The sequence below is a fragment of the Ursus arctos genome, unplaced genomic scaffold (assembly GCF_023065955.2).
Source record: "Ursus arctos isolate Adak ecotype North America unplaced genomic scaffold, UrsArc2.0 scaffold_25, whole genome shotgun sequence".
Lineage (NCBI taxonomy): Eukaryota > Metazoa > Chordata > Mammalia > Carnivora > Ursidae > Ursus > Ursus arctos.
Genome location: NW_026622930.1, coordinates 12,494,439 through 12,520,712, shown reverse-complemented (window position 1 = coordinate 12,520,712; position 26,274 = coordinate 12,494,439). Strand labels below are relative to the sequence as shown.

The window sequence follows — 26,274 nt, the reverse complement described above, 5'->3', positions numbered from 1 at the left end:
TTGTGGTAACGAGCATATCGCCCAGCACCGAGGATGAACCTGCTACCGTCAAACACGGCGGTAAGGACGGATCTCTGAAACGGATGGCGGAGTGACAGGAGCCAGACTCAAACGGCTCTCACTGTAAGATTCCATCAGATGAAAACAGGCAAAAGTAATCTGCGTTGTTAGAAGTCAGGGTAGTGGCTACCGCGGGGGCTGGGGTGATGACCGTAGGGGCCCAGAGGGATTCTGGGACGTAGATAACGGTGTTTCTTGACTTAGGTACTGACAACCAGGGTGTGTTCGTTTCCTGAAAATTCGCCACGCTGTACGCTTAGGGGCATTTTTCTGGGCTGTGCTGCAAGAAGGAGTTCAGATTAGAAGGCTTTACCAAGAAGCAACTGACTATGCACGTGTCTTCTCTCGCCAAACCCAGGGCTCCGACCGGCCAGTGTGGTGGTCCTGCACCGGTCCCTGGCTCCAGCCTTTGAAAAGTTCTGCCAAGCCAACAGTGGCCCTCTGCCCCTGCTGGGCCTCCGCGAGCCAGACACGTGGTCATTGCCTGCCCTGAATGCTGTCCCGGACCCCAGGTAAAGTGCTTGGGAGTGTCAACAGGGACCTCTGTGTCCAGATACAGGGACCCTCCGTGCCTGGCACCGAGCCTCGCTCATGACTCGCTCAGAAACGAGCTGTCCTCCCCTCCATTCCCATCCCTACCCATTCCTGTCTTGTGCCCCTGCCCTGGAAAACATCTTGGGGATCACCCAGAAAGTTCCGCACTGGCTGCAGAAATGCTGCTGGCACCATCACCCACCCACTTCGTCACCCAGGCCAGAAACCTGTCTGCACAGCATGAGGAAGAAAAGAAAAACACTAGTATTACCAATACCCAGAGAGAGCCGTTATTGACCCTATGCGGTACGTTCTCCCAGCCCTAAGTAGAGCATACTGTATCACGGCCCTACTCATTCTGCTTCCACAGTAGCATCGCACGGAGCCCGCCTTGCTCCCCCCGCCCCGGCTCAGGCTCACATCTTCTCTGTGTTCCCCTGACTCACCAGCGCGACTTTTCCTGATGCGACATCTGATCACACGACTGTCCCATTTCAAATCCTCGGTGCCTTCCTGTGGCTTGCACCTTAGCCTGGTAGCAAGACCTGTATGGGGTGCCTGGGTGGCTCAGTCCGTTGAGCGTCTGACTCCTGATTTCGGCTCAGGATCATGATCTCAGGGCTGTGAGATCGAGCCCCACATCGGGCTCTGCATTCAGCAGGGACTCTGTTTTTCTCCTTCTCCCTCTTCCCCTCTCCCTGCTCACATGCGTGTGCTCTCTCTCTCAAACAAATAAAATCTTAAAAAAAAAAAAAAGACCTGTAATGACCTGGCCCCTGTTCAGTGTCCTCCCCTACCCCGACACTCCAGCCATCCCCAGCCCTTTCCCCAAAGAGAAAGCTTTTCAAAAACATTCTTCTTTTATCATTTTGTGGACTCTGGGGTGGGAGGGTCCCTCAGAGACCCCACTCGCACCCGAGATCGGCACCTTATGTTTTTCCCTAGCACCCCCATGCTGCCATCTCAGGGACTCCTAGAGCAGATCATCGCCCAGTGGGTCACATGTTTGAAGCCTCCATGCTGTTCACATACCGCTCCCTCTGCCTAGGATGTGCTTTCCTCCTTGTCCGGCTGGTGAACTCCTATTCATCCTTCAGGACCCAGCTCCAGCACCACCCCCTTTGTGGGAGAGAATGGATTTCACCCTTCTCTGGGTCACTCCTCTGCCTGGACTGTTAACACTCACTGCTCTGTGTTGCAAGTATTTTGTGTTGCCAATGTAGGATTGCATGCTTCTTAGGGGCCGGGCCGGTGTCCTCTCTGTCACTATGGTCCAATCACCTGGCTTGTGCCTGGCATGAAGGAATGGCTCTGCAAAATGATTTTGGAGTGAATGAAGAATTGGCTTATAACCAGAATCTTTCAACTCTACGGAAAAGTTTCTTTAAGGAAAGAGAAAGACCTCACCCACTGCTAGCCCTGGAAACTTCTTGAGACACGTGTCTTCTGTCCCTTTGGTCTGCTGGCCCTGCCTCAGTGGCAAAGAGGGCACCACTGGTTTTGGGGTTTTTTTCTTGCTGGTTTGGCTGATCTTGGGCTCAGGTTATAGAAAATATAATGGGACTACGTTAAATGCACGCTGATTTAACAGTTTCTCATCCAGCATGATTTGAAGGATGCCAGTAAGGTGCCTGAAATTTCAGCTCCACACATCCTCTTCACTCTCCCGCATCCCTTTAAGCAATGCATAGTCCGGGGCCGTTATGAGTCTGGGGCCTGTGAGCTTTCCCTTGTGTCCCCAGGGCGGGCAGTCCCCGGTTCCTGAAGTACGAGCTCGGGGCCTGCACAGGCAGCCTGACCTCACTGGAGGAGTACACGGAGCAGCTGGGGGACATGGTGGCCTTCTTCTTGGACTGTGGCTTCTCCCCAGAAGCAGCCCTGGAGAAGGTGGGGCTCCCCACAGGAGACTCGGTGGGCCACGGTCCCGTGGGGGCCTACAAGGTAAGGACACAATCGACAAGGGGCAGGATGACTTGAACAGGTGGGTCACCTTGCGTTTTCTTGGGGGGGCGGGACACTGACACGGGAGGCAGGAGACCGACGTGGCCCCAGCTCAGCTTCTTTCTCGGTGTGCAGCCCAGGTGTGCAACCTCTCCGAGCTTGTCCCCTCACCAGGAAAATAGGATGTCCAACCTCTCCCCCGCCCACCAGTGGGCTCCCTGTGAGCACCCCATGTGGCCTTGAGCGTAGGTGTCAAGCCCTTAGAGACAGATCATTGCAACTGTGTAAACCAAACTTGGGAGTTTTGTCTGGCTCCTTTACTCAGATCATCTCAGTGAGCTTTTGGAAAATCCTCCTTGGCTCCAACTTGCTGGCATCGGGGAGAACGTGCCTGGCCGGTGGAAGGCCCGGGGATTTGGGGCAGAGCCTGGGCCAGCCCGTTGGCAGTGGGGTTGGGTTTCTATCGGGAGAGCTGGGTCGTGTTCTCGGCCGGCGGTGGCCCCCGGTGGTCAAAAGGCAGGGTGGGTGCCTCTCCGAGACACGGGCGCTGTTAGGGGTCGCCCCCCTGCTGTGTCTCTGCGGTTCCACACCAGCCACTGCTCGTCAAGGGAGAGAACCAGCTTCCCTCGGCCACTGAGCCCTCCTGGGACGTCTGTATAAAGCTCGGGAGGCCACCGTGCTGGAGGGGCGGTTGGCTGCGGGTTTCTCTGTGGAGGCCTCAGACTGCAGATATTGTCCTGGGCTCCCAGGTATTACAATTTGCCCAGTGTGGGCTCCTGCCAGGGAGGCCTGAGTTGCCTCTGATGAGAAGCAATTTTCTTTTCTTTTCTTTTTTTAAGATTTTATTTATTTATTTATTTATTTGAGAGAGAAAGAGAGAGAGAGAGTGAGCGGGAAGGAGAGGGAGAGAGAATCTGAAGTAGACTCCATGCTGAGTGCAAAGCCTGATGTGGGGCTCGATCCCATGACCACAGGATCATGACGTAAGCTGAAACCAAGAGTTGAGTGCTTAACCCACTGAGCCACCCAGGCTCCCCGAGAAGCAATTTTCATGTGTAAATTAGGTGCCCGAGCAGTTTTCCAAAGGCAGGGGAGGGTGGGGGGTGGAAGTGCAGCTAATGGGGTCGGGGGTTCCCGGGCAGGGTCTGGCCCCCCAAACGCACGGCCATTTACAGCAGCTATGTCACGCGCTGCTTTCACTTCAATGAGGAGCTTAAAGCCTGGAGAGAGAAAAGGACTTGGCCACTTCCCAAAGCCAGCCTGGAGCCCAGGACCCCCGGCTCCCATCTGTAAAATGTCACAGTAGAGGTGTGACGAGGAAGGGATGCTTGGCACAGAGTGCTTGGCGCTGCCCCCAGTCCGTGCTCAGCAGAGCAACGCTTCTCTCATGACACCGCACTTACCAATAGGCTTCGGTTCAACTTGGTCGCCTCTGGCCCAGGGCTTTATCCAAAAAGGCCAGCCAGCCAGCCCTCCTGGATTCAGCGTTGGCCCTGAGGGGAGCCCTGCCTGTCCCCCGTGAAAGTCCCTGACCTGTGTCCCTTTCCAAGTGCTGTGATTCAGACGCCAACCAGGCAGACACAGCCAGCGTGCTGCAGGGGAGGGAAACCTGTCCCTTCTTTCCTTCGAGGTCCTTCGGCGGCTCTACTACTAAAATTGACATAAGACAGATTAGTGGGAAAAAAACAAATTTAGCGTCATACCTACAGGAGCGCCAAGGGCGTGAGGCTCCAAGAAGTGACCAAAGCAGGTGGCTTTTATGCCTTTCAGACAAAAAAAACAATGAATTTGTGAAGGATTGACAAGACAGAGAAGTTTGGGCTTGGGGTAGTGAATTAGTGAGGAAGTTGCAAGGTTTGTTGGTAGAGCCCTCTTGGCCTTGGATTTCCCATCACTGGCGATAAGCATGCCTTCTACCCTCCTGGTACAGAGAGGGTACCTTCACGTGGGAGATTTATTTCCTGCTTTTCGGGGGGCAGGGGGAGGGGTGTCAGAGTGTTCTTCTTCCACTGGCATTTTCTCAAGTAACTTTAATTCAAAATAATCAGTATGCCGAAGTGGTGCATTTGGGGGAGGCATGTTTTCCCCCTCTGTGCCAACAGCAAGCCCTTTGGGCAGCAGCCACGACTCTCCCCGCGGATCATCATCCTGGCCATGTCCTAAATCTTTCATAAGCCCCACTGCAGCGACCAGAAACCATTCAGGGGAGAAAACACCACCACCAGAGAAAGTCACACAGGTCATCCTGAGGCAGGAGGAGCGAGGCAGAGCTCGGTGGGGTCTGGGCACAGGAGGCAGAGCGGACCCCAGTGCCTCCCGCGAGATCCTTTGCCCTTGAGTTGCTCTGCCTCTGACTCTCCCAGAGGTCTTCACCTGTGGTCCACGGGCCCTTTGAAGTCCATGGAGAAAATTCAGAGGCCCATGGAACAGGATGAAAAAAATTACATTTTGATTGTCATAGCCTCAAACTGAAACTGAGTATTTCCTTCCATTCTGAAAGCAGGCAACGAACTGCTGTTGTACCAGGAGATACTGTGACTCTGGCTGCCCAGAGAACTCCCAGATATTTTCGTGTCCCATGGCAGTTCTTCCTGATATCTCAGAAATCTCCTATGTTGATCACTACTTCATAATTACAAAGGTCCATCTGTCATCTTGTTCCTTAAGCTGTTAATGAAGCAGACATATCACTGTATCACAATTTTTCATAATCTGATAACTGCATTTGCAATATAATTGGCTTCCTTTGTAAACCTATGTATTTCCTCTTATGCAATTAAAAACTTTACTTGGAGTGGGGGTCTGTAGCCGCACCAGGCTACCGGAAGTGTCCACAGCACAAAGTGAAGGTTCTCTGTTTTAAACCAATCATTACCAGCAGACCTTCTCATTTTTATGTCACATGAAAGTAGAAGCTGTATTTTTAGAATAGCTACTTGGACCCCCTCCTTCATTCAGCTGCCCTGAACTCTTGGTGCTCAGGGTTTCCATCTGTGTCAATTCTGTTTCTCAACATCTTTTCCTTGATTTCTTTTCAGACAACAGTGCCTTGTGCCGCCATGGCTGGCTTTTGCTGCCCCCTGGTGGTCACAATGAGGCCCATCCCCAAGGACAAGCTGGAAAAGCTGGTGCAGGCCACTTGCTCTGTGGGAAACAAGGGACAACCCATTCATATCGGTGACCCAGGTGAGCGTCCACTCTCATTCATGATTCTGACAGCCACCCTTGAACTTCATCCCGAGAAGACGGGAACTTGCTGTGCTCCTGAACTCCCCTGGCTTGCCCTCGTCTTCCCCCCGGGGTTCCCCGGGGGTCCTGGATGAGGCTCGGACTCCCGCAACAGCATGAGGTCTGGATCTACAGAGGCCGCTCAGGTTTGAAAGTGCCGCCCTGGGCAGAATGGCCAGCCTCACCCATTACCTCCTGTGAACTTCAGGTGAACCTGGGGTGGGAGGAGCAGGTGACAGAGGGCAGCAGCTGAACTACTGTCCTGGAACTTGAGCTCAGAGCAACCTCTAACTTAGGCTGTTGTTCAGTAGCATATTTGGGCAGGAGAGGCTTTGCTCCAAATGTTAACTTGAACTGATCCCCGGTGTATTAACTCAGTCTGAGAGTGAGGGAGCAGATCCAAGCTTGGCAGCTGCCTAGGCCTCTTTGTGCTTCTCAGAGAACCTGATGGAAGCTTGGGACTGGGTCTCGGGTGAGAGCTGGAGCTCGCCATACCTCAGCTCGCTCAGCTGTGTAACAAGCAGAATCAGACCAAGCCTGCGTTCTCTAACGAGGCAGTCAGCACTGGCCACCCCCCTCACAGAAAGATCTCAGGACCACCCAAAGCAAAGTGCATTGCTGAAAGAATCCTTGAATTGTCTTCTCATCAGTGGAGCTGGCTTGGGCCCAACACATCCATCTTTCCTGTCCTCGGGAGCCTTCTGATGCCGAGCCAGGGGTAGGGACGCTGTTGGTGGTCAAGTGACCGAGTTGAGGCCTGTGTTATGTGACTCAGCCTGTACCAAGATAAACGCTGGCTCACAAATGCTGGCTTGGTGAGCAATCTGCACCAGGTGTCAGGCTGAGTGCACCCGGGCCTCCCCCCCTCCCCGGCAATCACGGCAGGGGTCTGAGATTCTCTGTTCTAAAACTCTACTACTCAGAATAGACTAGAAGCTAGCCAGCGTCCCGGATTGTTAAAGTCCTGAATCCTTTTCTCCACTACCAGCGACAGCAATCCTATGATTAGAGTTTTTTCTGGGAGAAAGAAACATAAACTACTCAATGTGTTCAACTTGCATGGGACCTGCCAGGGCAGGACCCATAGAATTCATTGTCTTCTTCTATTTGTAGAATTGTTGGGAATCAAAGACCTTTCCAAACCTGACTATGGGGATCCTGTGGCGTGCCAGCCAGGGGACGTCCCAGTGTTCTGGCCTTCTCAGATGACCAGTCTCGAAGCCGTCAGCAGCTGCAGTACGTCCGGGCTTAAAGGGGGCTATGACTATGACCCAGGATGGAAGCGGGTGGGTCTTTAGTTCTCGGAAGCCTAGACCTACAGTGTAGAGACTTAAGAAATGGAGTCACAAAACAAAATAAGACATACAGATGTCCCGGGGCTGGGTCTCACCAGCACCTTGTATGTTTGATTAAATATAGTCCCACCTACACAAGGCTCCCAGTCCATTCTAATAGAAAGACCAATATTTAGCTTGACTTTCTGAGACGTTTTGAAGGTTGGTGGGGCTTTGAAAACAAGAGTGAAGGCAAACAGCACCACTAAACACCCCACCTCATGTGGTATTTGCAGGGCACAGGGGCCCTCCTTCCCTGCAGTTCTGCGTTACCCACAGTCAGCCGCAGTCAAGAAGCAGATGGGCCTCCTTCTGACGAATCGTCAGAGGGTCATAGTGGCCTCATGCTACGACACATGCCTACATTACTCCCCTCACTTCCTCTCATCACATGCACGTGTTGTCATCTCACATCGTCACGAGAAGAGGGTGAGGACAGCACAGTCAGATATTTTTAGAAAGGGAGACCACATTCACAACCCTTTTATTAGTGTATTTTGTGATCGCTCTATTTTGTTATTAGTTATTGCTGTTAATCTCTTACTGGGCCTAATGTATAAATTAAACTTCATCATAGGGATGTATGAGTAGGAAAAAACATAGTCTATATAAACTATGTGCGGTTTCACATCCACTGGGGGTCTTGGAACATATCTTGATAAGGGAGGGCTCTGCATTTTAAAGCAATACTGTCCATTTATTTTTTTCAAAGACGTAGGGTGATATTACAATGAAGAGACACACGAGGGTGCCGTAACTAGCTCACGGGTAAGGTAGGGATGTGACAGAAACGTTAATAACTACTGCAGCCCATTTCGTAGACATCAGAAAATTCTAGCCAGCTCAGCCACACTTGCACTACAAATCACAGAATTTAATGTTACTTTAATTTTTTTGAAAGCATTCATATAAGTTTAGCTATCAGAATGGCCTCACGATGAAGACTATTTCTAATATAGTGATGAGGCATAAATGCTAAGATCCATGGCATTCTATTCGTTTGTTTATTTTTTTTAAAGATTTTATTTATTTGACAGAGAGAGAGAGAGAGAGTACAAGCAGGGGGAGCGGCAGGCAGAGAAAGAGGGAGAAGCAGGCTTCCCACAGAGCAGGGAGCCTGATGTGGGGCTCGATCCCAGGACCCCGGGATCATGACCTGAGCCGAAGGCAGACGCTTAACCGACTAAGCCACCCAGGCGCCCCTGTTCCTTTATTTAACATTAAATGTATTGGGCATCTACGATGTGCCAGACAGGGACCCGGATCTTGGGAATACAATGCTGCACGAGACAAGATACAGGTCTCAGGGAGTTTGTGGTCATTTCTGAGTGTGTGTGTATGCTCATGTGTGTTCACACATTCATACACGTGTGGTAAATATTGTCCAGCATGATGGTGTCATCCCTCTCCTGCCACCAGCCACGAAGGGTGCGCTGCAGAAGCGGGCTCACTGCCACGGGTATCCCAGCAACCTGCAGCCCGTTAGCTCTGCTTGAAATAGCACACCGGATTTGTAAATGAGGCCAAATGACATCACTGGTTTAGGGACGACCTTGAATATTTCTAATTTTACAAAAATCATGCTGGGGTGACTGGGAGGCTCAGGTGGTTGGTCATCTGACTCTTGATTTCGGCTCAGGTTGTGATCTCAGGGTCGTAAGATTGAGTCTCACGTGGGGCTCTGCCCTCAGCGGGGAGTCTGCTTCTCTCTCTCTCTCCTTCTCCCTCTGCTCCTCCCCCCACTAGCGCTCTCTCTCTCTCTCTAAAAATAAATAAATAAATCTTTAAAAAATCATGCTCAAACTTCAATATTTAAACTTCTATTAGCGGGGCACCAGGGTGACACAGTCGGTTAAACGCCTGCCTTAGGCTCAGGTCATGATCCCGGGGTCCTGCGATCGGGCTCCCCACTCAGCTGGGAGTCTGCTTCTGCTTCTCCCTCCCCCCTCCCCCTGTTCATGCTGTCTCTGTCTCTCTCAAATAAATAAATAAAATCTTTTTTAAAATAAAAAATAGATAAATAAACTTCTATTAGCGATAGATTCATTGCTACACACCTCAAGCTGATGGGGCAGAAGCCTGTGTCACACTCTGAGCTTGGTGTTAGAGCGACCAGTTGTAGGTTCTGTCCAAAACACAGAAAAACAGTGATTGCATTCATCAAAATCCTTAATTCCTGCCTCTCTAAAAATTAAGTTAGAATGCTTCATGCAATTATCAGGCGGTTTTCCTTCTGAAGTGTTGACTAACTTTGGCTTTCTGTTGAATTTGAAAAAAAAAAGTATTACTGTTTTCTGTGAAATCCAAGACTGTTATTTACTCCCAGTTCACACGGAGCCCCTTCTATGTGCAAGCTGCCATGTAGCACCCTGAGATCCATGAACAATGGTCCTCTTCTTTGGGAGCACACAGCTGAGTGGGGTTAAAGTACCCAAGGATAATAATGACACCGAAGAAAGCAGATGATGTAAATTGAGTGTAATAAGTATGAAGCACCTCACGGGCCAGGCACAGGGACATCGAGCGAGTGAGATACAGCCCCTGATTCAGTAATGCAAACCATCACTTACCGAGGGCTCACTCTGAACCACTTTGCAAAAACACTTTTATGTGCATTTTCCAGTTTAGCTCTGACAACAACCATGTGAAGCATTATCACTATTTTATAGCCAAGGAAACAGGCTTAGAGAGGATAAAGTCTCATCTCAAACTCTGTTTGGCACACGAAAGCCATGCTCTTAATAACGATGCTAGAGTGTTTCACATTGCCCGGAATCTAGTACGGGAGAGTTTTTTAAAGAACGAAATTAGCAGACACCAAGGCAAAATCAAAGTGCCATGGGAAAAACAGAAGCTACGTTCGGTGAGAGCTATTTATTAGCGAAGTCCAGAAAGGTGGCTTCATGCACCCGTAAGAGTTCAGTAAGTACTTTGATACCCACAGGATTAAGTTGATGGAAATTCCTATCTGTAGCTGCGGCTATAGCTCCCTTCTTTTCCCACGCTCGGCTCATCTTCACTTCCCTAATCATTGGAGGCACCTGGTTAAGTGGGGCTTCATCTAGCCAGCGGCTAGTTTTTTCCGACTCGGGGCAACAAGCCGTGTGAGGAGCGCTGTTGGCGGAGTCGATGCCCAGCGCCATCTTGCCCGTCAGCCGCGGGCTAGTTGAGAATGGACTGAATTTCATGGAGTGGGCTCAGTCCCTCCGATTGTGTGTTCTAGAGACCCCGCTGGCTTTCACCAGTGCACCGGGTTGCACGGTCATGACCAACCTGAAGGATACAGAGGCTCCAGCCGGTTGTCTGACCCCTGAGGGAATTCCAGAGGTCCATCGCATTTCCCAAGATCCTTTGCACTACAGCATGGCGTCGGCTTCGGCGGTTCGGAAGATCAGAGAGCTAGAGAGCATCATTGCCGTAGACCCAGGTAAGGAACAAAGCGTTCTCACCTTAAGGACCTGGAGAGATGCATCACTGGTATAATGGTCAGTGAAAAAGGCAGCATGAAAACTACATGCATCTACAGTATGGATTTAAAAGAGAGAGAGAAGAATGTATTCCTCTTTATTTAGCTAACACTATCAAAGAGAAGAGATTGCTATTTTATCCAGAAAATAGGCATAGCCTTAATGTCAGGCTACTAGACTATAGCGTTTTTCATTAAATTATGGAAATTGAGACTTCATCCAATGAGGGGTAAGTTTTCACCTATAAGGTCATTCTAAAGCATAAACCTCAAAAACAATGTTATAATGAGGGTTCAAGGTGTTTGGAATCCAAACTCTTCAAAAAATTCCTTGGGAATCATTAAGATGTTTGCTTGAGTCCTCTTTCCCCTCCACCTCCGCCTCCGTTTACAAAGGTCAGCTGCCTAAATTCTTTCTTTGCCCCTACTGTGCATTCCCACAGTGTGATTTTTTTTTAAATGCTTATAGTGCATATGAATCCCCAAAGGAAGTAAAGGCACCAAAATCCTGATGTTGATGATCTCTGGGTAGTTCGATTTTGAAGAATTTTGTTTTTTTAGCTTATGTTTTTCTCCCTAAATTTTCAACACTAAACATAAGAGGGAGTTTGGAAGGCGAGCTTATTAGCTGGGCACATTGCCATCACGACTAAATTGGGACTGGGATGGTAAGAAAAAAGGGAGTAGTATGGTTCCTAGGTCATCAACCGCCACCATTTAAAGTCATCCCTGTGTCCCTAATCTCCTTCCATGCCATTGCCCTGGGGTTGGGCGTAGAATAGATTTTTTGTCCCGGACAGCAGAGGTACGGGTGGGGGCTAGATCCCTGCTTCCCTGAGGATGCTGGTGGGGCAGGACCCTCATAAGTGTTTGCAGCTAACGTGTATGTTATATATTGCATCTCAGAGAAAGGATAGTCCTTCTGTGGCTTGTGATCCACTGGCTTCTAGACCTGGGATCCCTGTGGGTCTTCTGGTTCCACTTAGGAGGAGGTTGGCTGCAAGCTAATTGAGGGGCTTTTCTCTTCCCTCTGCCTGGTGGTTGAAGAGCCAAATAGCCAATCCCAATCCCGGGTGGCCAGCAGAGGGCGCTGATGTGCACGGAAATGCAATCCATTTGCTGGCAAAGGCTCCAGAGAGGAGGGTGCAGCCTTCCCTGCCCCTCTCTTCCTCAGTTTCTCATCAGTATAACAGGAGAAATAACAACTAGACCTCCTTTTTGGGAGTGTGATAGTAATAAGAATGACATCTATCATCTACTGAGTTTTACATCGGGTCAGGCATGTGCTAAAAGCTTAAGCACGTTTCATCTTAAATTCTTCCCCTGACCCTATAAGGCAACTATTACTAACTGCCTTTAACAGATGAGGAGACTGAGGCATATAGGGTTAAGAAACTTGCCCAAGTCCACACACCTGGTACATGGTGGGAGCAGACATTTACTGACCCACTGACCCACTGACTCCAAGGCCCACGATCAGTTAGTGTTGGACAAATTGGAATCTGAGTTCACATGGTGTATCACAGCCCCACCAGGCCAGTTAAAACCGTGCTCTGGCCTCTCCTGGCTCACACCTCCTCATGGGCTGTAATTCTTGACCTGGGTGCTCTTTGTACTTTGAAGTTCTGGAGGAGGCATATGTGATCTCCCTGTTGGCCCATCAGACCCCTGTTTGCCAAGCAGATATCCGAGTAGATGGTGGTGGGGTCTGTGTAGAAAGCAGAGGAGTGAGGCCAGCCTGGAGAGGTCAAGCCTCCTGGCCAAGTCCCAGCACCCAGACAGAGCCGATTACAGTGACATTGGTCCAGAGAACAGCACCTGGGCAGATTCATAGAGCTACCAAGCTGGGTGCCTTTTTGTGAGAACTAACACTGTGGCCAAGAATTGAACAGTGTAGAACAGCCTTAAAAATTTCTGCTCTCTCCCCTGGGCTGGGGACCAAAGGTCTGCAGTAGCAAAACTTCCTTCAAAACTACAAAGCTTACCTTTTTGATGTTTTGTCTGTCTGCTAGGTTGTTCATTCATTCGTTCTTACAACAGAGAGTACGGTTTCTATTGCATATAACCCCTACCACTACCCCATAGCCCTACATGCCTACCACTGATGCACCGTTTAGGATACATGCATATATAGAGATGGAAACTCGTGGCTCTGTGTACATGGAGCCTCTTACGTAGCTGATCCCCTGGGTGGATATTTTTTAAATTTCTGCAATACTTTCTCCCTCACAAACCTTCTTACCCAGGCTGACAGTTCTTCCATTCAGCACAAGGGTCATGAGGGAAGATGAATTATTAACTCTGCCATTAGCTCAGGTAAAAAAGTAAGTGGGAAGTAAATTTACTGCAGGCCCAGTGCACCCCAGCTTAATAAAAATGACCCGGGAGGTCATCCACAACCCCCCTTCTGTGCTTGTGCAGACTGTGTCTAGGTTTGAAGCGTGAGGCGTGGGGGAAAGGCAGATTTATGACTGTCCGAACGTGCCAATACTGTCTATTACGGAGCATCGTTAATCCTCAAGAACGATAGATGCTTTTGATTCCTACTCTATTAAAAAAGCAGAGATGAGATTAACGGCAGCATACTGAGCATTGCTCGCTGGGCATAATAATACAGCTGCCCAGTCATTTTTGAGAGGACACTGACCTGCACTTGAGGTACCTGGAGAACAGGAAGGAACACAGAGCTTATGGTGATGACGTTTGCTCTCAGGCTAAAACCATCACAAGTGATGAAACCATCAACCACTCTAAATTTGACCAAGTTCTCTCTCCCCTCCTCTCTCTTTTGATGTCTAGCACATCCTATGAAATAGGTTACATTCCAATTTTTTTCTTTAAAAATGTTACTCTTCTCCCCTTTCACCGACAACAATTCACATTCGTCGTAGAAACATCAGAAAATATATGAACATAAAGAGGCAGTGAAAATAACCAGAATCCCAATGCAATTAACTGTTATTCACAAACAGTTCAAAATTTGCCCTTAAAGTCTTTTTCCTCAGTCTTAAGCCTGTAAGACTGAAAAAAGAATATATATTCTTTATATATATACATGCATCTATTTCCCTTTTTAATATATTGTGAACATCCTTCCATGTCACTAGTCTTCTACAATATCCTTTGTAATGTTTGCATAGAATTCCATTTTACAAACATTCCACCCTTTTTATTAACATCCATCATTTGACACCATAAACAAGGCTGCGATGACCCCCTTCTGACCACGTGTGTGTACAACCCCATGATCACTTTATTAGGGTAAATTCCTAGACGTGAATAGCTGGTGCCAGTGGAACATAAAAACCTGAGTACAAGTCACCCTCCAGACAGCTGTTCCAGTCTCCACTCCCACTCCCACTGCAGGCGTGTGGAGGGCCCGTTCCTGCAGCCTCCCTCCACCCGGACCCGCCCCCCCCCCCACCCCTCCATGCTCCACGTAGGAAAACTGAGGTCCAGAGCAATCCAGGGCCGAGGCCAAGGTTGCACAGCTACTTCGGGCTTGAATGTAAGTTTCCGGATTCCGAGTCTGGAACTGTCCCTCCACAACAGGAACCCCAACCCTGGGTCCCTCCGTGTTCTCCAGGTACCTCAGGGGCAAGCTGACACCCTCTGGCCACGCCCCTCAGTCTACCTCTCATCTCAGCCACAGCTGGGTGGGGCCGTTCTGAGTCACATCCTGCCCTCAGCGGGCACAGATATGCTCTGAGGGGACCTGAATATGGGCAGGGGCACGATGATACGTGACGGGCCCTGGGAGGCTGTGCTGCCCAGCTGGGACCAGGTTGGCGGCCACGGGAGGGTGTTAGAGCAGATGGTGTTGCTGCCCCGCCTGTCTCCCTGCTCCCCGGGGGTCAGCTGCCCCTGCCACTGGCCGTTCCCAACAGGACAGCCTCTCCCCCCTCCCCCTGAGCCTCAGGTCTCTCTGTCCCTCCGCCTAAGGGTGTTCCTGTACTTCCAGACCCCCTCTGCCACAGCAGGGAGAGCCCAGCCAGTGGGCAAGCTGCACCCAGCAGGGGACAGAAGCAGGTGCCTCAGGGCCTGGTCCCCCTTTCTCTGGCAGGGTAGCCCTGAGGTGTGAACCCCACAGTTTCCTAGAGCATGTCAAGCAGGACCGAGCCCCAGTCCCCTTTGCAGTTAATTTGCTCACTCACACGTTCATTCTTCAGGAGCTTTTCTCCCTTTCTTCACACTTCCTCCATCTTCTGACTTAGTGTTCCTGGGCTCACTTTCTGTAGAAATACCTGCACCCAAGTCCTTGTCTGAGGGCCTTCTGGTGACTCCCCCACTGGGGCAGTCCCGTCGCCTCTCGTTCGACATTCCTGCGTTAGAGTCTTCTAGACCACTATAACAAATGAACCCCAAGATGCTTTCCTCAACTACAGTACAAGTGTGTGCCACTCATGCAACTGTCCAGGGCAGGCCTTCTCTGGTGAGTGTTGGGGTTCAGCAGGAAGCGGGACCTGCTCCAGCCAGAAGCTCTGCCATGACACCCTGTGACCCCCAGGAGGTGCTGGTCTCAACACCCCAGCCGCGGGGGAAGGGAGGAAGGGGAGGCGCAGGCCCAGAGGGGGCATACATGACTTCCACTCCTGTTCCCTTTGACTGCTCTCCGGATGTGGCAGAGAGAACCAAGGCTCGTGGAAGACTGGAACCTCTAACTAGAAGGGCTGCTGGTCAGCCACAGACTGGAATGTGGGGCTGGGGGAGTGACTGGGGGAGGAGAAGGCGTTCAGGGAACAACCGGCAGTCTCCACCACATCCCCTCAAATCCACTTCGGAAACAAGAGTAAATAAAAAAACCAAACTACTGTTTACTTAAGTTTCTACTTGAAACACATGACATTATGGCTTTAAAAAAAAAAATAACAGGGCACCTGGGGGGCTCAGTTGGTTCAGCGACCGACTCTTGGTTTCAGCCCAGGCGGGGATCTCAGGGCTGTGAGATCGAGCCCCACGTTGGTCTCCCCACTCAGTGCGGAATCTGCTTCTCTCCCTCTCTTCCTCTGCCTCACTCCCCCTGTTCTCTCTCTTTCTCTAAGGAGAATAAATAAACCTTAAAAAATAATAATTTTAGGCCACCGGGGGATCGGACACCTGCTCTGTAGAGATGAGCTGCTGCGAGCCTCCTTGTCACTGTCCCATGCCCACGCCGTGCTCGTCACCACCGGCTTCCCCACACACTTCAACCACCAGCCCCCAGAAGAGACAGACGGCCCGCCGGGAGCCATGGCTCTGGCTGCCTTCCTGCAGGCCTTGGGGAAGCCGGTCTCCATGATCGTTGACCTGAGAGCCGTGAGTTTGTTCGAGAACCTTGTGGAAGAGGCTGTTGAGCAAGGTGAGGAGTGTGATGAGGACAGTCCATTTCCCCCAGATGGGCCTTGTGGGCAGAGGATGTGGGGGGGGGACCAATGTGTATGAACTCCTGCCAAGCACCCAGCACAGGGCTATGCACTAGACAGGGGGCGTTTTCCTTCCTGTTCGAAACCCCTCTGGTATCAGCAGCATTAGCTCTTTTATGGATGAAGAGGCTGCATCTCTGAGAGGTCCAGGTGAGTTCCCCAGGTGGGAATGGTGAGCTCGAGTTTGAACCTGCGTCCTCCAGGCTCCAGAGCCCAGGTCCCACTGTGCACCTGTTCCCCTCCCTGTGTGACCTGCGGAGACTCAGCAACCCAGGCCAGCCCTGACCCCGCCCCCAGGTTGGAGGTGCGATAGTCAGAACAGGTGGCTGCGTCCCCCCCAGGCCAGCTGGGCCGGGATGTCCCACACTCCACAGGTTCCCAGAGCACACAGGTGGCATGAGAGCTGCAGGCGACACTGGTGTGAGGCCGTGATGCTGCTGTCCGTGTGCCAGGATCAGTCTAGGGTGCACTGAGAGCAGCTGCTCTTCACCGCTCCTCTTTCTACAAGGGATGTTCAGGCCTCAGCAGGGAGCCTAGTGCTCTAAACTGCTTCCCACTGTCTATGTCTCGGTGTCCCTGAAAATGCGTTCTTTAGAGGCATAGTTTTCCATTTTAGCCTCTCAAAAGGGTTTCAACTCCAGTTAAGGCATGCCCTATAGCCCCGTGACATTGGAAGTTTCCGAAAGGCTGTATCTGAACATACAGAAGCCATTTCACACAACAGATGTGTGCAGAGCACCTACATGTGTCAGGCACTGTCATGGGCTGTTGAGAGCCATCGATGGCCGAGACTGACACTGTCCTGCCCTCGTGGACAAGTGCATCCCAGGGGAGTGTGGCGGGCGGTAAACCACATGGGGATAAAGGGAAGTATGTGGTCCGTAAGAAGGCGTGATGCTGGGGGGGAGAGCGGACCAGGATAAGGGGATGGGGAGTGACAGCCCACATGGTGGGCTGCTGTTTTCAACAAGTTGGTCAGGGAAGGCCTCATGGAGAAGGTGACATCTGAGCCAAGACTGATGAAGTTGATGAAGGGGTGAGGCCAGGGCTGGCTGAAGGAAGAGGCCCCGGGCTGTGACAATGGCCAGAGCAGAGGCCAGGTGGTAGAGCGGGGGGCTGGCTGGTTTAAGAAGGGGCTACTGACCAGCCGAGTGGCCTCATGCTTGAGGACAAGAAAAGACAGAAGGGAGGACAGAGGGGTCACAGGGCCAGCCTGGAAGGGTCTCAAGGGACATGTGAGCAGCTGGGCTTTTATTCCAGGTGGGATGGGGAGCCCTAGGAGGGCACTGAGCAGAGGAGGGCCACGTTCTGACTTCAGTTTTAAAGGATCACCCAGGGGCGCCTGGGTGGCTCAGTCAGTTAAGTGTCTGCCTTTGGCTCAGGTCACAATCCCAGGATCCTGGGATCGAGCCCCAAGTCAGGCTCCCTGCTCAAAGGGAATCTGCTTCTTTAAAAAAAAAAAAAAGATTTTATTTATTTGAGAAAGAAAGAGAGTGAGAGAGAGAGAGAGAGCATGAGCAGGGGGAGGTACTGAGGGAGAAGCAGACTCCCTGCTGAGCAGATCCTGATGATCGGGACTCCAGGACTCCTGATCATGACCTGAGCTCATGACCTGAGCTAAAGGCAGACGCTTAATGACTGAGCCACCCAGGCGCCCCAGGGGGAGTCTGCTTCTCCCTCTCCCTCTGCCTGCTGCTCCCCCTGCTTGTGCTCCTCTCAGTATTTCTCTCTCTCTCTCTGTCAAATAAGTAAAATAAAATAAGAAAGGAACACCCAGGTAGCTATAGGGACAAGGGTAGAAACTGGCCAGGTCCCTGCAAGCAGGAGACAGGGCGGCTTGGGGTGCACGGTGCCCTGCGGCCTGTCCCTTTGGCCCCCAGTGATTTCAGCTACGGCTGGAGTGGAAGTTGCAATTCACACAGACCTGACCAGGCCCCATTGAGAGCCAGTGTTTTCAGGGTTTCTTCAAAGCTGTGCAAAACCACTCAGTCTGGAAGTAAGGCGACTGATGCCTCCAGGAGCCCCTCATCCAGTGGGACACAGGAGCCCTACCTCCTGTCTTTCAGAGCCAGGCAGGTCTCCGTGGAACTGGGACCCCCATTGCTTAGAGCAGCGACCTCGAAAGAGCACAAACCCTCGTGTTGGTCTTTCCTCCTTCCTGCCCCCACTTTCTGTGCCTCCCACCTGCCTCCTGGGATTGTCTCCCAAATAAACCACCTGCACCCAAGGCTTTGTGTCAAACTCTGGCTTCAGGGAACCCCAAACAGATGAATGGTGCAGGTGGAGGTTTCGAGAAGTAGCCAGCTCTGTCTATATTTTGAAGGTAGAGTCATGGTTCCAGGTGGCTTGGACGCAATTATGAGACAGGAGATGGGGGTGACTCCAAGTTCGGGGGGAGGTTGACAGGGCGCAGCTGCTGGGGACCCACACGGGGGAGTCACTGTTGGTGGGAACGCACAACAGTGCGGCAACTGTAGAAACCAGTATGGCGGTTCCTCAAAAAATGTAGAGCATCCCACGTGATTCAGCGATCCCACTTCTGGGTATCTACCCCCAAAAGAACCCAAAGCAGATACGTCCACATCCGTGTTGGGAGCAGTGTTATTCACCATGCGCACGCCAAGTGTCTGGCCGCAGATGACCCGGTAAACAAAATGCAGTATAGACAGACAATGGAATGTCATTCAGCCTTAAAAAGGAAGGAAATTCTGACCCATGGGTGAACCTGGAAGAAATCATGCTAAGACAAAGAAGCCGGTCACAAAGGTCCAAAGACTGTATGACTCCACTTACGCGAGGGACCAGAGCAACTACTATCATAGGAACAGAAAGCAGAACGGTGGCTGAGGGGGGCTGGAGGCTCGGGGGGGCTGGGGAGTTAGTGTTTAATAGGCACAGAATTCCCATTGGGGAAGACGAGAAAGTTCTGGAGATGGATGGCGGGGCTGGTTGCCCCACAGTGTGAATGTATTCAATGCCGGAGACCTGTACGTTTAGAAATGGCTAAGAAAGGAAAATTACATTGTGTATTTTTACCACAATTATAATTTTTTAACAAATTTGCAGAGTGCAGGTCTGAGCCTCAGTGTGAGCAGTCTATTAGCCACACAAGGGGCGTCGTCAAGCAGACAGATCTACGAGTCAAGTCCAGGGGAGCCGTCTGGGCTGGAAAGATAAATCAGAGACCGGTTGGCATATTGATGGCCTTTTAAGTCCAGACACGGGGTGAGATCACCCAGAGACTAAGAGACGGGAGAGAAGGTCCCAGGATTACACCCTGGGATGCTCCACGTTGAAAGGTCGAGGAGGAGGGGGGAGCCAGCCAGGGAGGCCAGGAAGGAACTGCACGGAGAACCAAGGGAGACCGAAGGACCATGTTGTGAACAAGGAGGAGGGATGGGCCACGTTGCCAGCTGCTGCCAACAGGCTGGCAGCCTTCCGCATCTGACAAGCAGCTTGGATATTTTTAGCTGCCCGCTTTCCCAGAAGCAGCTCTGCGCTCGCGGCTCACCTGCTGGCCTGGCTCCGAGGCTCCGGCTGCGCAGGAGCTCGGAACTGGGGCTCGCGCGCGGGGTGGTTTGGAAGGTGGCATCTGCTCTATTCGATCTTGCAGAGCTTCCGTTACATGTGGACGAAGAAAGGGAAAGAGATTTGTCCTTTTAATGAAAATTAGTTCAGTTCTTTTTATAACCAAAGGCTGCACATGTTTAAAGAAGAAAAAGCCGAGTCATTTTTTCCCTGTCTTGAGCGTAAATGGACCAAATGGATACATTGGTTCTTTGTAGCTCAGGTGCCGGTTCTCCTCTTGCCCTGACGTTCCTTTGCAGGGCTCTTTCTCTCTGTGTGCCCCTCTGGGGGTATGTTATGTCGCCTGCCCTGTTTGACTCCCCGGTGCCCCTTCTTACGAGTGTCCTGTATCCTTGATCCAATGTCAAGGAAGTAAGAAAGCACAGCCTTAACTTAGCACCTACTAGATGCGAGACCCCCAGCTCAGGGCTTGGCACACATCACAACATGGCATCCACAGCAGTCCTGGATCGGGGGGCATGATTAACCCCATTTTGCAGAGGAGGAAACCACAGCTAAGGGAGTTTCTGTGGCTTGTCCGGGGTCACACAGCTAGAAATGTTGTTTGGCTGTAGTCAGTCCCGTTGCTGGGTCACCAGGCTACTCCTCACAGCACAGAAAGGGGCTGGGTCTTTCAGCTGGTTGTGACCATCCCCTCACCCACATCCCTGTCCCCTGGCTTGTCTCATGTGCTCGATGTGGAGCCCTTGATGGGCTGAGTGTCCTCTTCTTGTCTTTCTCCCTTAGACATGGGGTGGGACTGGGGAGGGAGGATGGAGGGAGCCACACTGCAGGTCCGTTAAGGTCTCTGACAATGAGTCTGGCTCTTCTACCCGCTGGGGAGGGGGGCAGCTCCCAAAGGGCTTGGGGCAGCCATATGGTGAAGCTGGGGTGGGAAGCAGGTTTCCTGAAGCCACATTTATAATACAAGCATGTGGTTTTAACATAGACGGGGTGCTTACTTGGGCTGGGTTTATGTGAGATGTGTGAGGGGCTGGTGATGGAGATTATGACACCCCCTCTGGTCCACAGAGCGGGCCAGGGGGGTCCTGCAGACCAGTGGCACCATAAGTGCTGGGTCTATCCCTGTCAAAGGCCCTCTGTTAGCCGTCTCAAGCTCTGCGTGGAGACCTCATCCTGGGCCAGTGAATGCACAAGCGTTCTGCCCCCAACTGCTATGAGGTGGATTCGTTAATGAAAACCAAGTCACTTTTCTGTTAATTTGGGATTTGCTTGTTTCCCACATATTCAACATTAATATGTATTATTATTGTAATTAGAGAAGGTACTATTTTTGAGAGTCAAATTCACTTTGGCAATCACTCCATTACCAGTAGCTAATTCCACACCCAGACTCTGGGACCTCTCCACTGTTGTTCTAGAACTTCCCTGAAGGTATGCAGGGAGGGGACCAGATGAGAACTTGGGGTGGAAACTGGGGTCATGACACCGACCTCCATCATTGGCTCCATCCGACTTCTGTAGTACCTCTGAGCCTCAGGTTTCCTCTTCTGTCAAATGGGATTAATGATGGTTCTTATCACATAGAATTGTTGTGACAATTAAGTGAAAACACGCGTGTCACGTGCTTAGCAGAGGGCTAGCTCCCCGTCACCATGGCACCACGTGTCCCCAGCCCTCACGATGGCAGTGAGCCAGAATAGGCCTCCGTTCACGGGGTCTCATGGACATCTACAGGCGGCATATTTGCTAGCCTGTGATCGTGGTGACACTAGCCCAATTCCACTGCCACCCAGCGTCACACGTTCCGCCAGCCCTACGGTTTACTCAGGATTAAAAGGAAACAAGCATTCTTGTGTTGAGGTCTCGGCTTCCCTGACAGAGTGTTTGACAGGTAGGTGCCGCTCAGTAAGAATAGTGATACTTTCCCGAGAAGCTTTTGAAAAGCCAACATGAATTTCCAAAATGCAGCACCCGAGCTGACGTGTGCACCCTCTGCCTTTGTTTTCAAGGTGTTCTGAAGACACAGATCCCCATACTAACTTTCCAAGGTGGATCAGCAGGAGCCGCTCAGGCATTTCTCTGCAAAGATGGGGACCCCAAGTCACCGAGGTATGTGGGTCCCATCCCAGCATAAGTGGGTGATGGTGGAAAAGCCCACGCTCTATTCACTTTGATGACTCCAGAACCATGAGCCCAGGGGTTCTGACGGGCCAGGCTGCTGGGTTTCAAGTGTCCTGGGGGCTTCGCAAAGCATCTCTGGGTGTGGCAGTTCCCTAAGAGATGGCGTGTCCTCCTGATGGAGGGAGACAATAGGAAAATTATTAGAACCAAAAACTAGCAGTTTCTCAAACTGGGTCATGACCCATTAGAGAGCAGTGAGTCGTTTTGGTGGGGGTAACCGGCACATTTGCAAGGGGAACCAGCAAGAGAAATACCATTGCACGTCCTGTGTCATAACGGTAAGTACTCTCGTGAAATTTTGGGCAAGTACCTGTGGTTTTTTTACTGTGTGTCGTGATCAGACATTTTGAAAAATACATCCTTATTGTATGTAGGGAAGTATTTTGATCTTATCATTTTTAATAGTGTTTTTGAACTTTTTGGACAACAGTAATACCTTCTGCGTTGCAAACCAGTATATGCACACATGTGCGCACCCACACCCACAACTAAAACGAAGATTCAAAACACAGGGTTTACTCTTGCTGTGTGCGGTATGTCCTGATGTTTTCTATTCCCGTCTGCTCGATTCTATTCTGCAGTGTTCTGTTTTACTTTCTGGAAATGCTGACCTGGCCTAATAAACTTATTTCACAGCCCACTAATAAGTGTCCAGTTAGAACTTAAAAACACTGCTGAAATAGGCCTGGAGGCATAGCTGTTCCGCAGCCACAGCAGAATCTAATGATCATAATGAGGACCCTGACAGCAAGAAAAAGTGCAATCGTGGGTCCCATATGCTATTTAAAGCTGCAAAACCACGTGTGGTTCACATTAGAGATGTTTATATTCTCCAAATGGTTGACGTACAGACAAAGCTCTGGAGATCTTCAGGGAGAAGCTAGAAAATTCTCTTGGGTGGGATTCCTGATGCCAGTTTACCCAGGTGCTGCTCTGTTCGCTGAGCTGAGGGAGGCTGGGCAGGTCGGATTGTGGGGAGAGAGGTTTGTGCTCTCTTTGGAGAAGAGGCGTTAACTCTTCCCAGGGAGCCGGCTTCCCAGGAGTGAATTACTTCCCACTGTAGCTAAATGGATCCTGCTGGCCTAAAAAAATAAAAAATAAAAAATCAATCCCCCTTCGTGAGGTATATAAGTGAAATTCTCCTGGGGGAAGAAGGTCCAGAAGTGGTGTCCCCCTGCAGAACAGAGACCATATTGATCTCAATTGGAGGTCCTGTTCTAAACAAGCTTTTTATCCCCATTGATATAGGTGTAGGGGAAAATTCAAGGTCAAAGTTCCTCCCTCCTGTTGACGCTCCTTCTCCGTGGCTGCTTTTTTGTGCCCTGGGTGTGTAGCCTCAGGATGACATTCCAAACCTCCTCAGTGGCCCGATGCCAAGCATCTATAATTCTGCCACATTCTACACAACCGGGGGGCGTAGCCAGGCGTTCAGAGTTTCGATTTTTTTAGTAAGGTAAAATCTACAGAACATAAATTTTACCATTTTAACCGTTTTAAGCGTGCAGTTCCGTGCATTAAGGTCTATCTGCATTGCCGAGCAACCATCCCCACCATCCACCTCCAGAACATTCTCATCTGCCCAAACGGGAATGTCGTGCCCATTAAACAATGACTTTCCATTCCCCCTCAACCCCGGCCCCTACTTGCTGTCTCTATGGATCGACGGCTCTCGTACCTCGTACAAGCAAGATCATGCAGCATTTGTCCTTCGGTGACTGGCTTATTTCAGTTAGCAAATTATCCCCGAGATTCATCCATGTTGTAGCATGTGTCAGAATTTCCTTCCTTTTTAAGGCTGGACAATACTCCCTCGTATGGACATACCACACTCTGCCTCTTTGCTTATCTGTCAGGGGACGCTGGGCGGCTTCTCCCTTCTGCCTGGTGTGAATAATGCTGCTGTGAACAAGGGTGTGCACGTATCTCTTCGAGACCCCACTTTCAATTCTCTGGGGTGTGTACCCAGCGGTGGAATTGCTGCATTGTGTGGTAATTCTATTTCACAGTTTTTGACGCACTGCCACACAGTTTTCCATAGCAAAGAGTTTAAAGAACTCTACCATGGGGCACCTGGGTGGCTCATTCAGTTAAGCACCTGACTCTTAATTTCAGCTCAGGTCACGATCTCAGGGTCATAAGATCGAGCCCTGCTTTGGGCCCCACGCTCAGCGAGGATCCCTGCTTGAGATTCTCTCTATGCCTCGCCCTCTGCCCCTCCCCCCACCCCGCTCACGCTCGCTCTAAAATAAATAAATCTTACAAAAAATAAAGAACTCCACCATGGGGGGATTTAGAGAGATATAAAGGTGCAATTTTCATGTTTTTAAGTTGGATGGTCAAGACAGATTCTTCCTGATAACGATTGCAACCACACTTACTACCCCATACTGTGCACTGAGTGGATGCGGGGCTCTCTGCGAAGTACCTCTTGTGCATTTCCTCACGATATTGTTGAAGCCTCTTTAAAACCCCCTGAAGTAGATAATGCAGCGTCCAAAAATGAAGCCCAGGGAGGTTCCTTTCACCACTGGATGAGACAGGTCCTATTGTCGGGTCATCAGATGAAGCAAATGTGGGTCAGAGAGGCTAAGCCCTTGGCCAAGGCCAGGAGCATGAGGGTCTGGACTGGAGCCCATGCCATCTGATTCCACAGCCCACGAGCCTACTGCCACCATCTGTGCCTCTCATCTAATCTCTGTCTTGCATTAGATTCATTTGTCTTCCATTTCAACTCTTTTTAAGTCTATTTGTGTACATAAATGGAACAAGATCCTGGAAGAAGTCAGAGGTGGGCCAGTAGCAGCCAACACTCAAAGCTCTGGGTGCTGGCACCCGCTGGCTAGTGGAGATCGGGCCAGGACACCAGCAGCACCCAGCACGTGACCCTGACTGTCAACCTTCCTCGGCCCACAGCCTCTGACTGAACGAACTGCTGAAGAGTCTGATGCCATTTTTATTTTTTTAAGATTTTATTTATTTATATGAAAGAGAACATGCACGTACACACATGCAGTGGGGAGGGGCAGAGGGAGAGAGAGAATCTCAAGCAGACCCTGATCTGAGCATGGAGCCCAACGTGGGGCTTGATCTCACGACCCTGAGATCAGACCTGAGCCGAAATCAAGAGTCGGATGCTCAACCCACTGAGCCACCCAAATGCCCCAAGATTCTGATGATATTTTTAAAAATGATCTGATAGGCTAGCCCCCAGCGCAGGCCTGGGCACTTACACCTAAATGCTCAGCCAAATTCCGTAGGAATGAAGAAATCAGAGAAAGTATACAAGGGCCTTTCACACACACACACGACCCAACCAGGCAGCCACCCTCTCCATAAGGCCCCCCTGCCCTTGCTTCCTGGCAGATTCGACCATCTGGTGGCAATCGAGCGGGCAGGAAGGGCTGCCGATGGCAATTACTACAACGCCAGGAAAATGAACATCAAGCACTTGGTTGACCCCATTGATGACCTTTTCCTGGCAACACAGAAGATTCCTGGAATCTCATCAACTGGTAAGCAGGGAGCACTGAGAATTCAATAAGAATGTGTTGACACTCGCTGCCTTTTTATTGACTATGGAACGCATGACAAGAAAGAGTTCTATGGGGACCGTAGTTTTCTGCTCCAGAGATGTTTGTTTATTATGGTTGGTATAGACGATAAAGACACCGTCACTTAGAAATCCAACATTCCCACCAGCAAGAAAGGGAAATGCCGCTTAATCGAGCATGTTCTACTCGCCCAGCTCTAAAATATTAAAACTAGTAATAAAATCATAATAATAAAATTGAGTCATGGTATATTCTGTTGGTCATACAGGACAAATGTACCATGTATACTGTGTTCCATCTTAGTGTGTTCATTTTTAGTATGACTTAAATAGGGGATTAGTGCAATATTTGAATTGCTAATAATATAATGTGACCATTTGTGTTTGTACAGAACTTTATAATTTTCAAAGAGGTTTCACATCCATAGATCATTAAGGCTCTATAAAACCCTGGCAAGTAGATAAGGCAGGCAGAGTGTCCAAAAATGAGGCCCAGCGAGATTCCTCGAGGTCACCTAGCCCATTAGTGTTGCTGGTAGAATTAGGAGTCCAGACTCCAGAACCCCTTCCAACATGCTTTTCATGGAATCATGTTGCCTTAATGAATTTCTGAAAGGCTTGATGTAACTCCCAGAACAACGTTCCTCCCCTAGGGGTAGGTATAGACGCTTGGGTAATGAAGGCAAGTTTCTTGTTCTGTGTTTAATTGTTCTCTTCGTTCAAACACTTCAGAGTGTTTCCCAGACTCATTAGTCACCTTTGGCTTTTGAGGTTTTGATGAGACAATGAACGTCTTCCTGGCTGAGTAGAAAATTTCTCCAAAGCGCCTGGTCTTTCCCAGAAGAGGCCTTGGGTGTGGCACCCACAGCACGCTTGGCTTCAGCTTCCTGTCTCTCTGGGCCAGACAGCATGAGGGCTTGAGGGCTGGAGGAAGGAGTGCCCAGGGTGGAGAAGGAAGGGGTCTCCGAATCAAAGGGGCGATCAGGATCCGAAGGAGCTGTTCTTTCCCCACCAAATGGACCCCCAATCTTTGCTGATCCCCTCAAG

At 50.4% G+C, this 26,274-nt stretch overlaps 1 protein-coding gene across 22 annotated transcripts in view; it reads left to right on the top strand.

Annotated features, from left to right (window-relative positions):
• The window catches only part of DGLUCY (D-glutamate cyclase), a 74,071-nt gene that overhangs the window by 33,254 nt on the left and 14,543 nt on the right, over window positions 1-26,274 (top strand). For 17 of the 22 annotated variants that reach the window (XR_006411277.3, XR_006411275.3, XR_007190221.2 and 14 more), the window contains 8 exons: window positions 419-572; window positions 2,337-2,535; window positions 5,574-5,721; window positions 6,877-6,999; window positions 10,321-10,524; window positions 15,641-15,901; window positions 21,506-21,605; window positions 25,041-25,189. Coding sequence is in view for 9 of the 22 variants with exons in the window: in XM_026515452.4 (XP_026371237.2) it covers window positions 419-572; window positions 2,337-2,535; window positions 5,574-5,721; window positions 6,877-6,999; window positions 10,321-10,524; window positions 15,641-15,901; window positions 21,506-21,605; window positions 25,041-25,189 (1,338 nt within the window). In the remaining 13 variants the exon portion in view is untranslated. Of the gene's footprint in view, window positions 1-418; window positions 573-1,642; window positions 1,796-2,336; window positions 2,536-5,035; window positions 5,177-5,573; window positions 5,722-6,876; window positions 7,000-10,320; window positions 10,525-15,640; window positions 15,902-21,505; window positions 21,606-25,040; window positions 25,190-26,274 lie in introns of all 22 variants that reach the window. The other 5 variants (XM_057318539.1, XM_057318540.1, XM_057318541.1 and 2 more) reach the window with 3 other exon arrangements.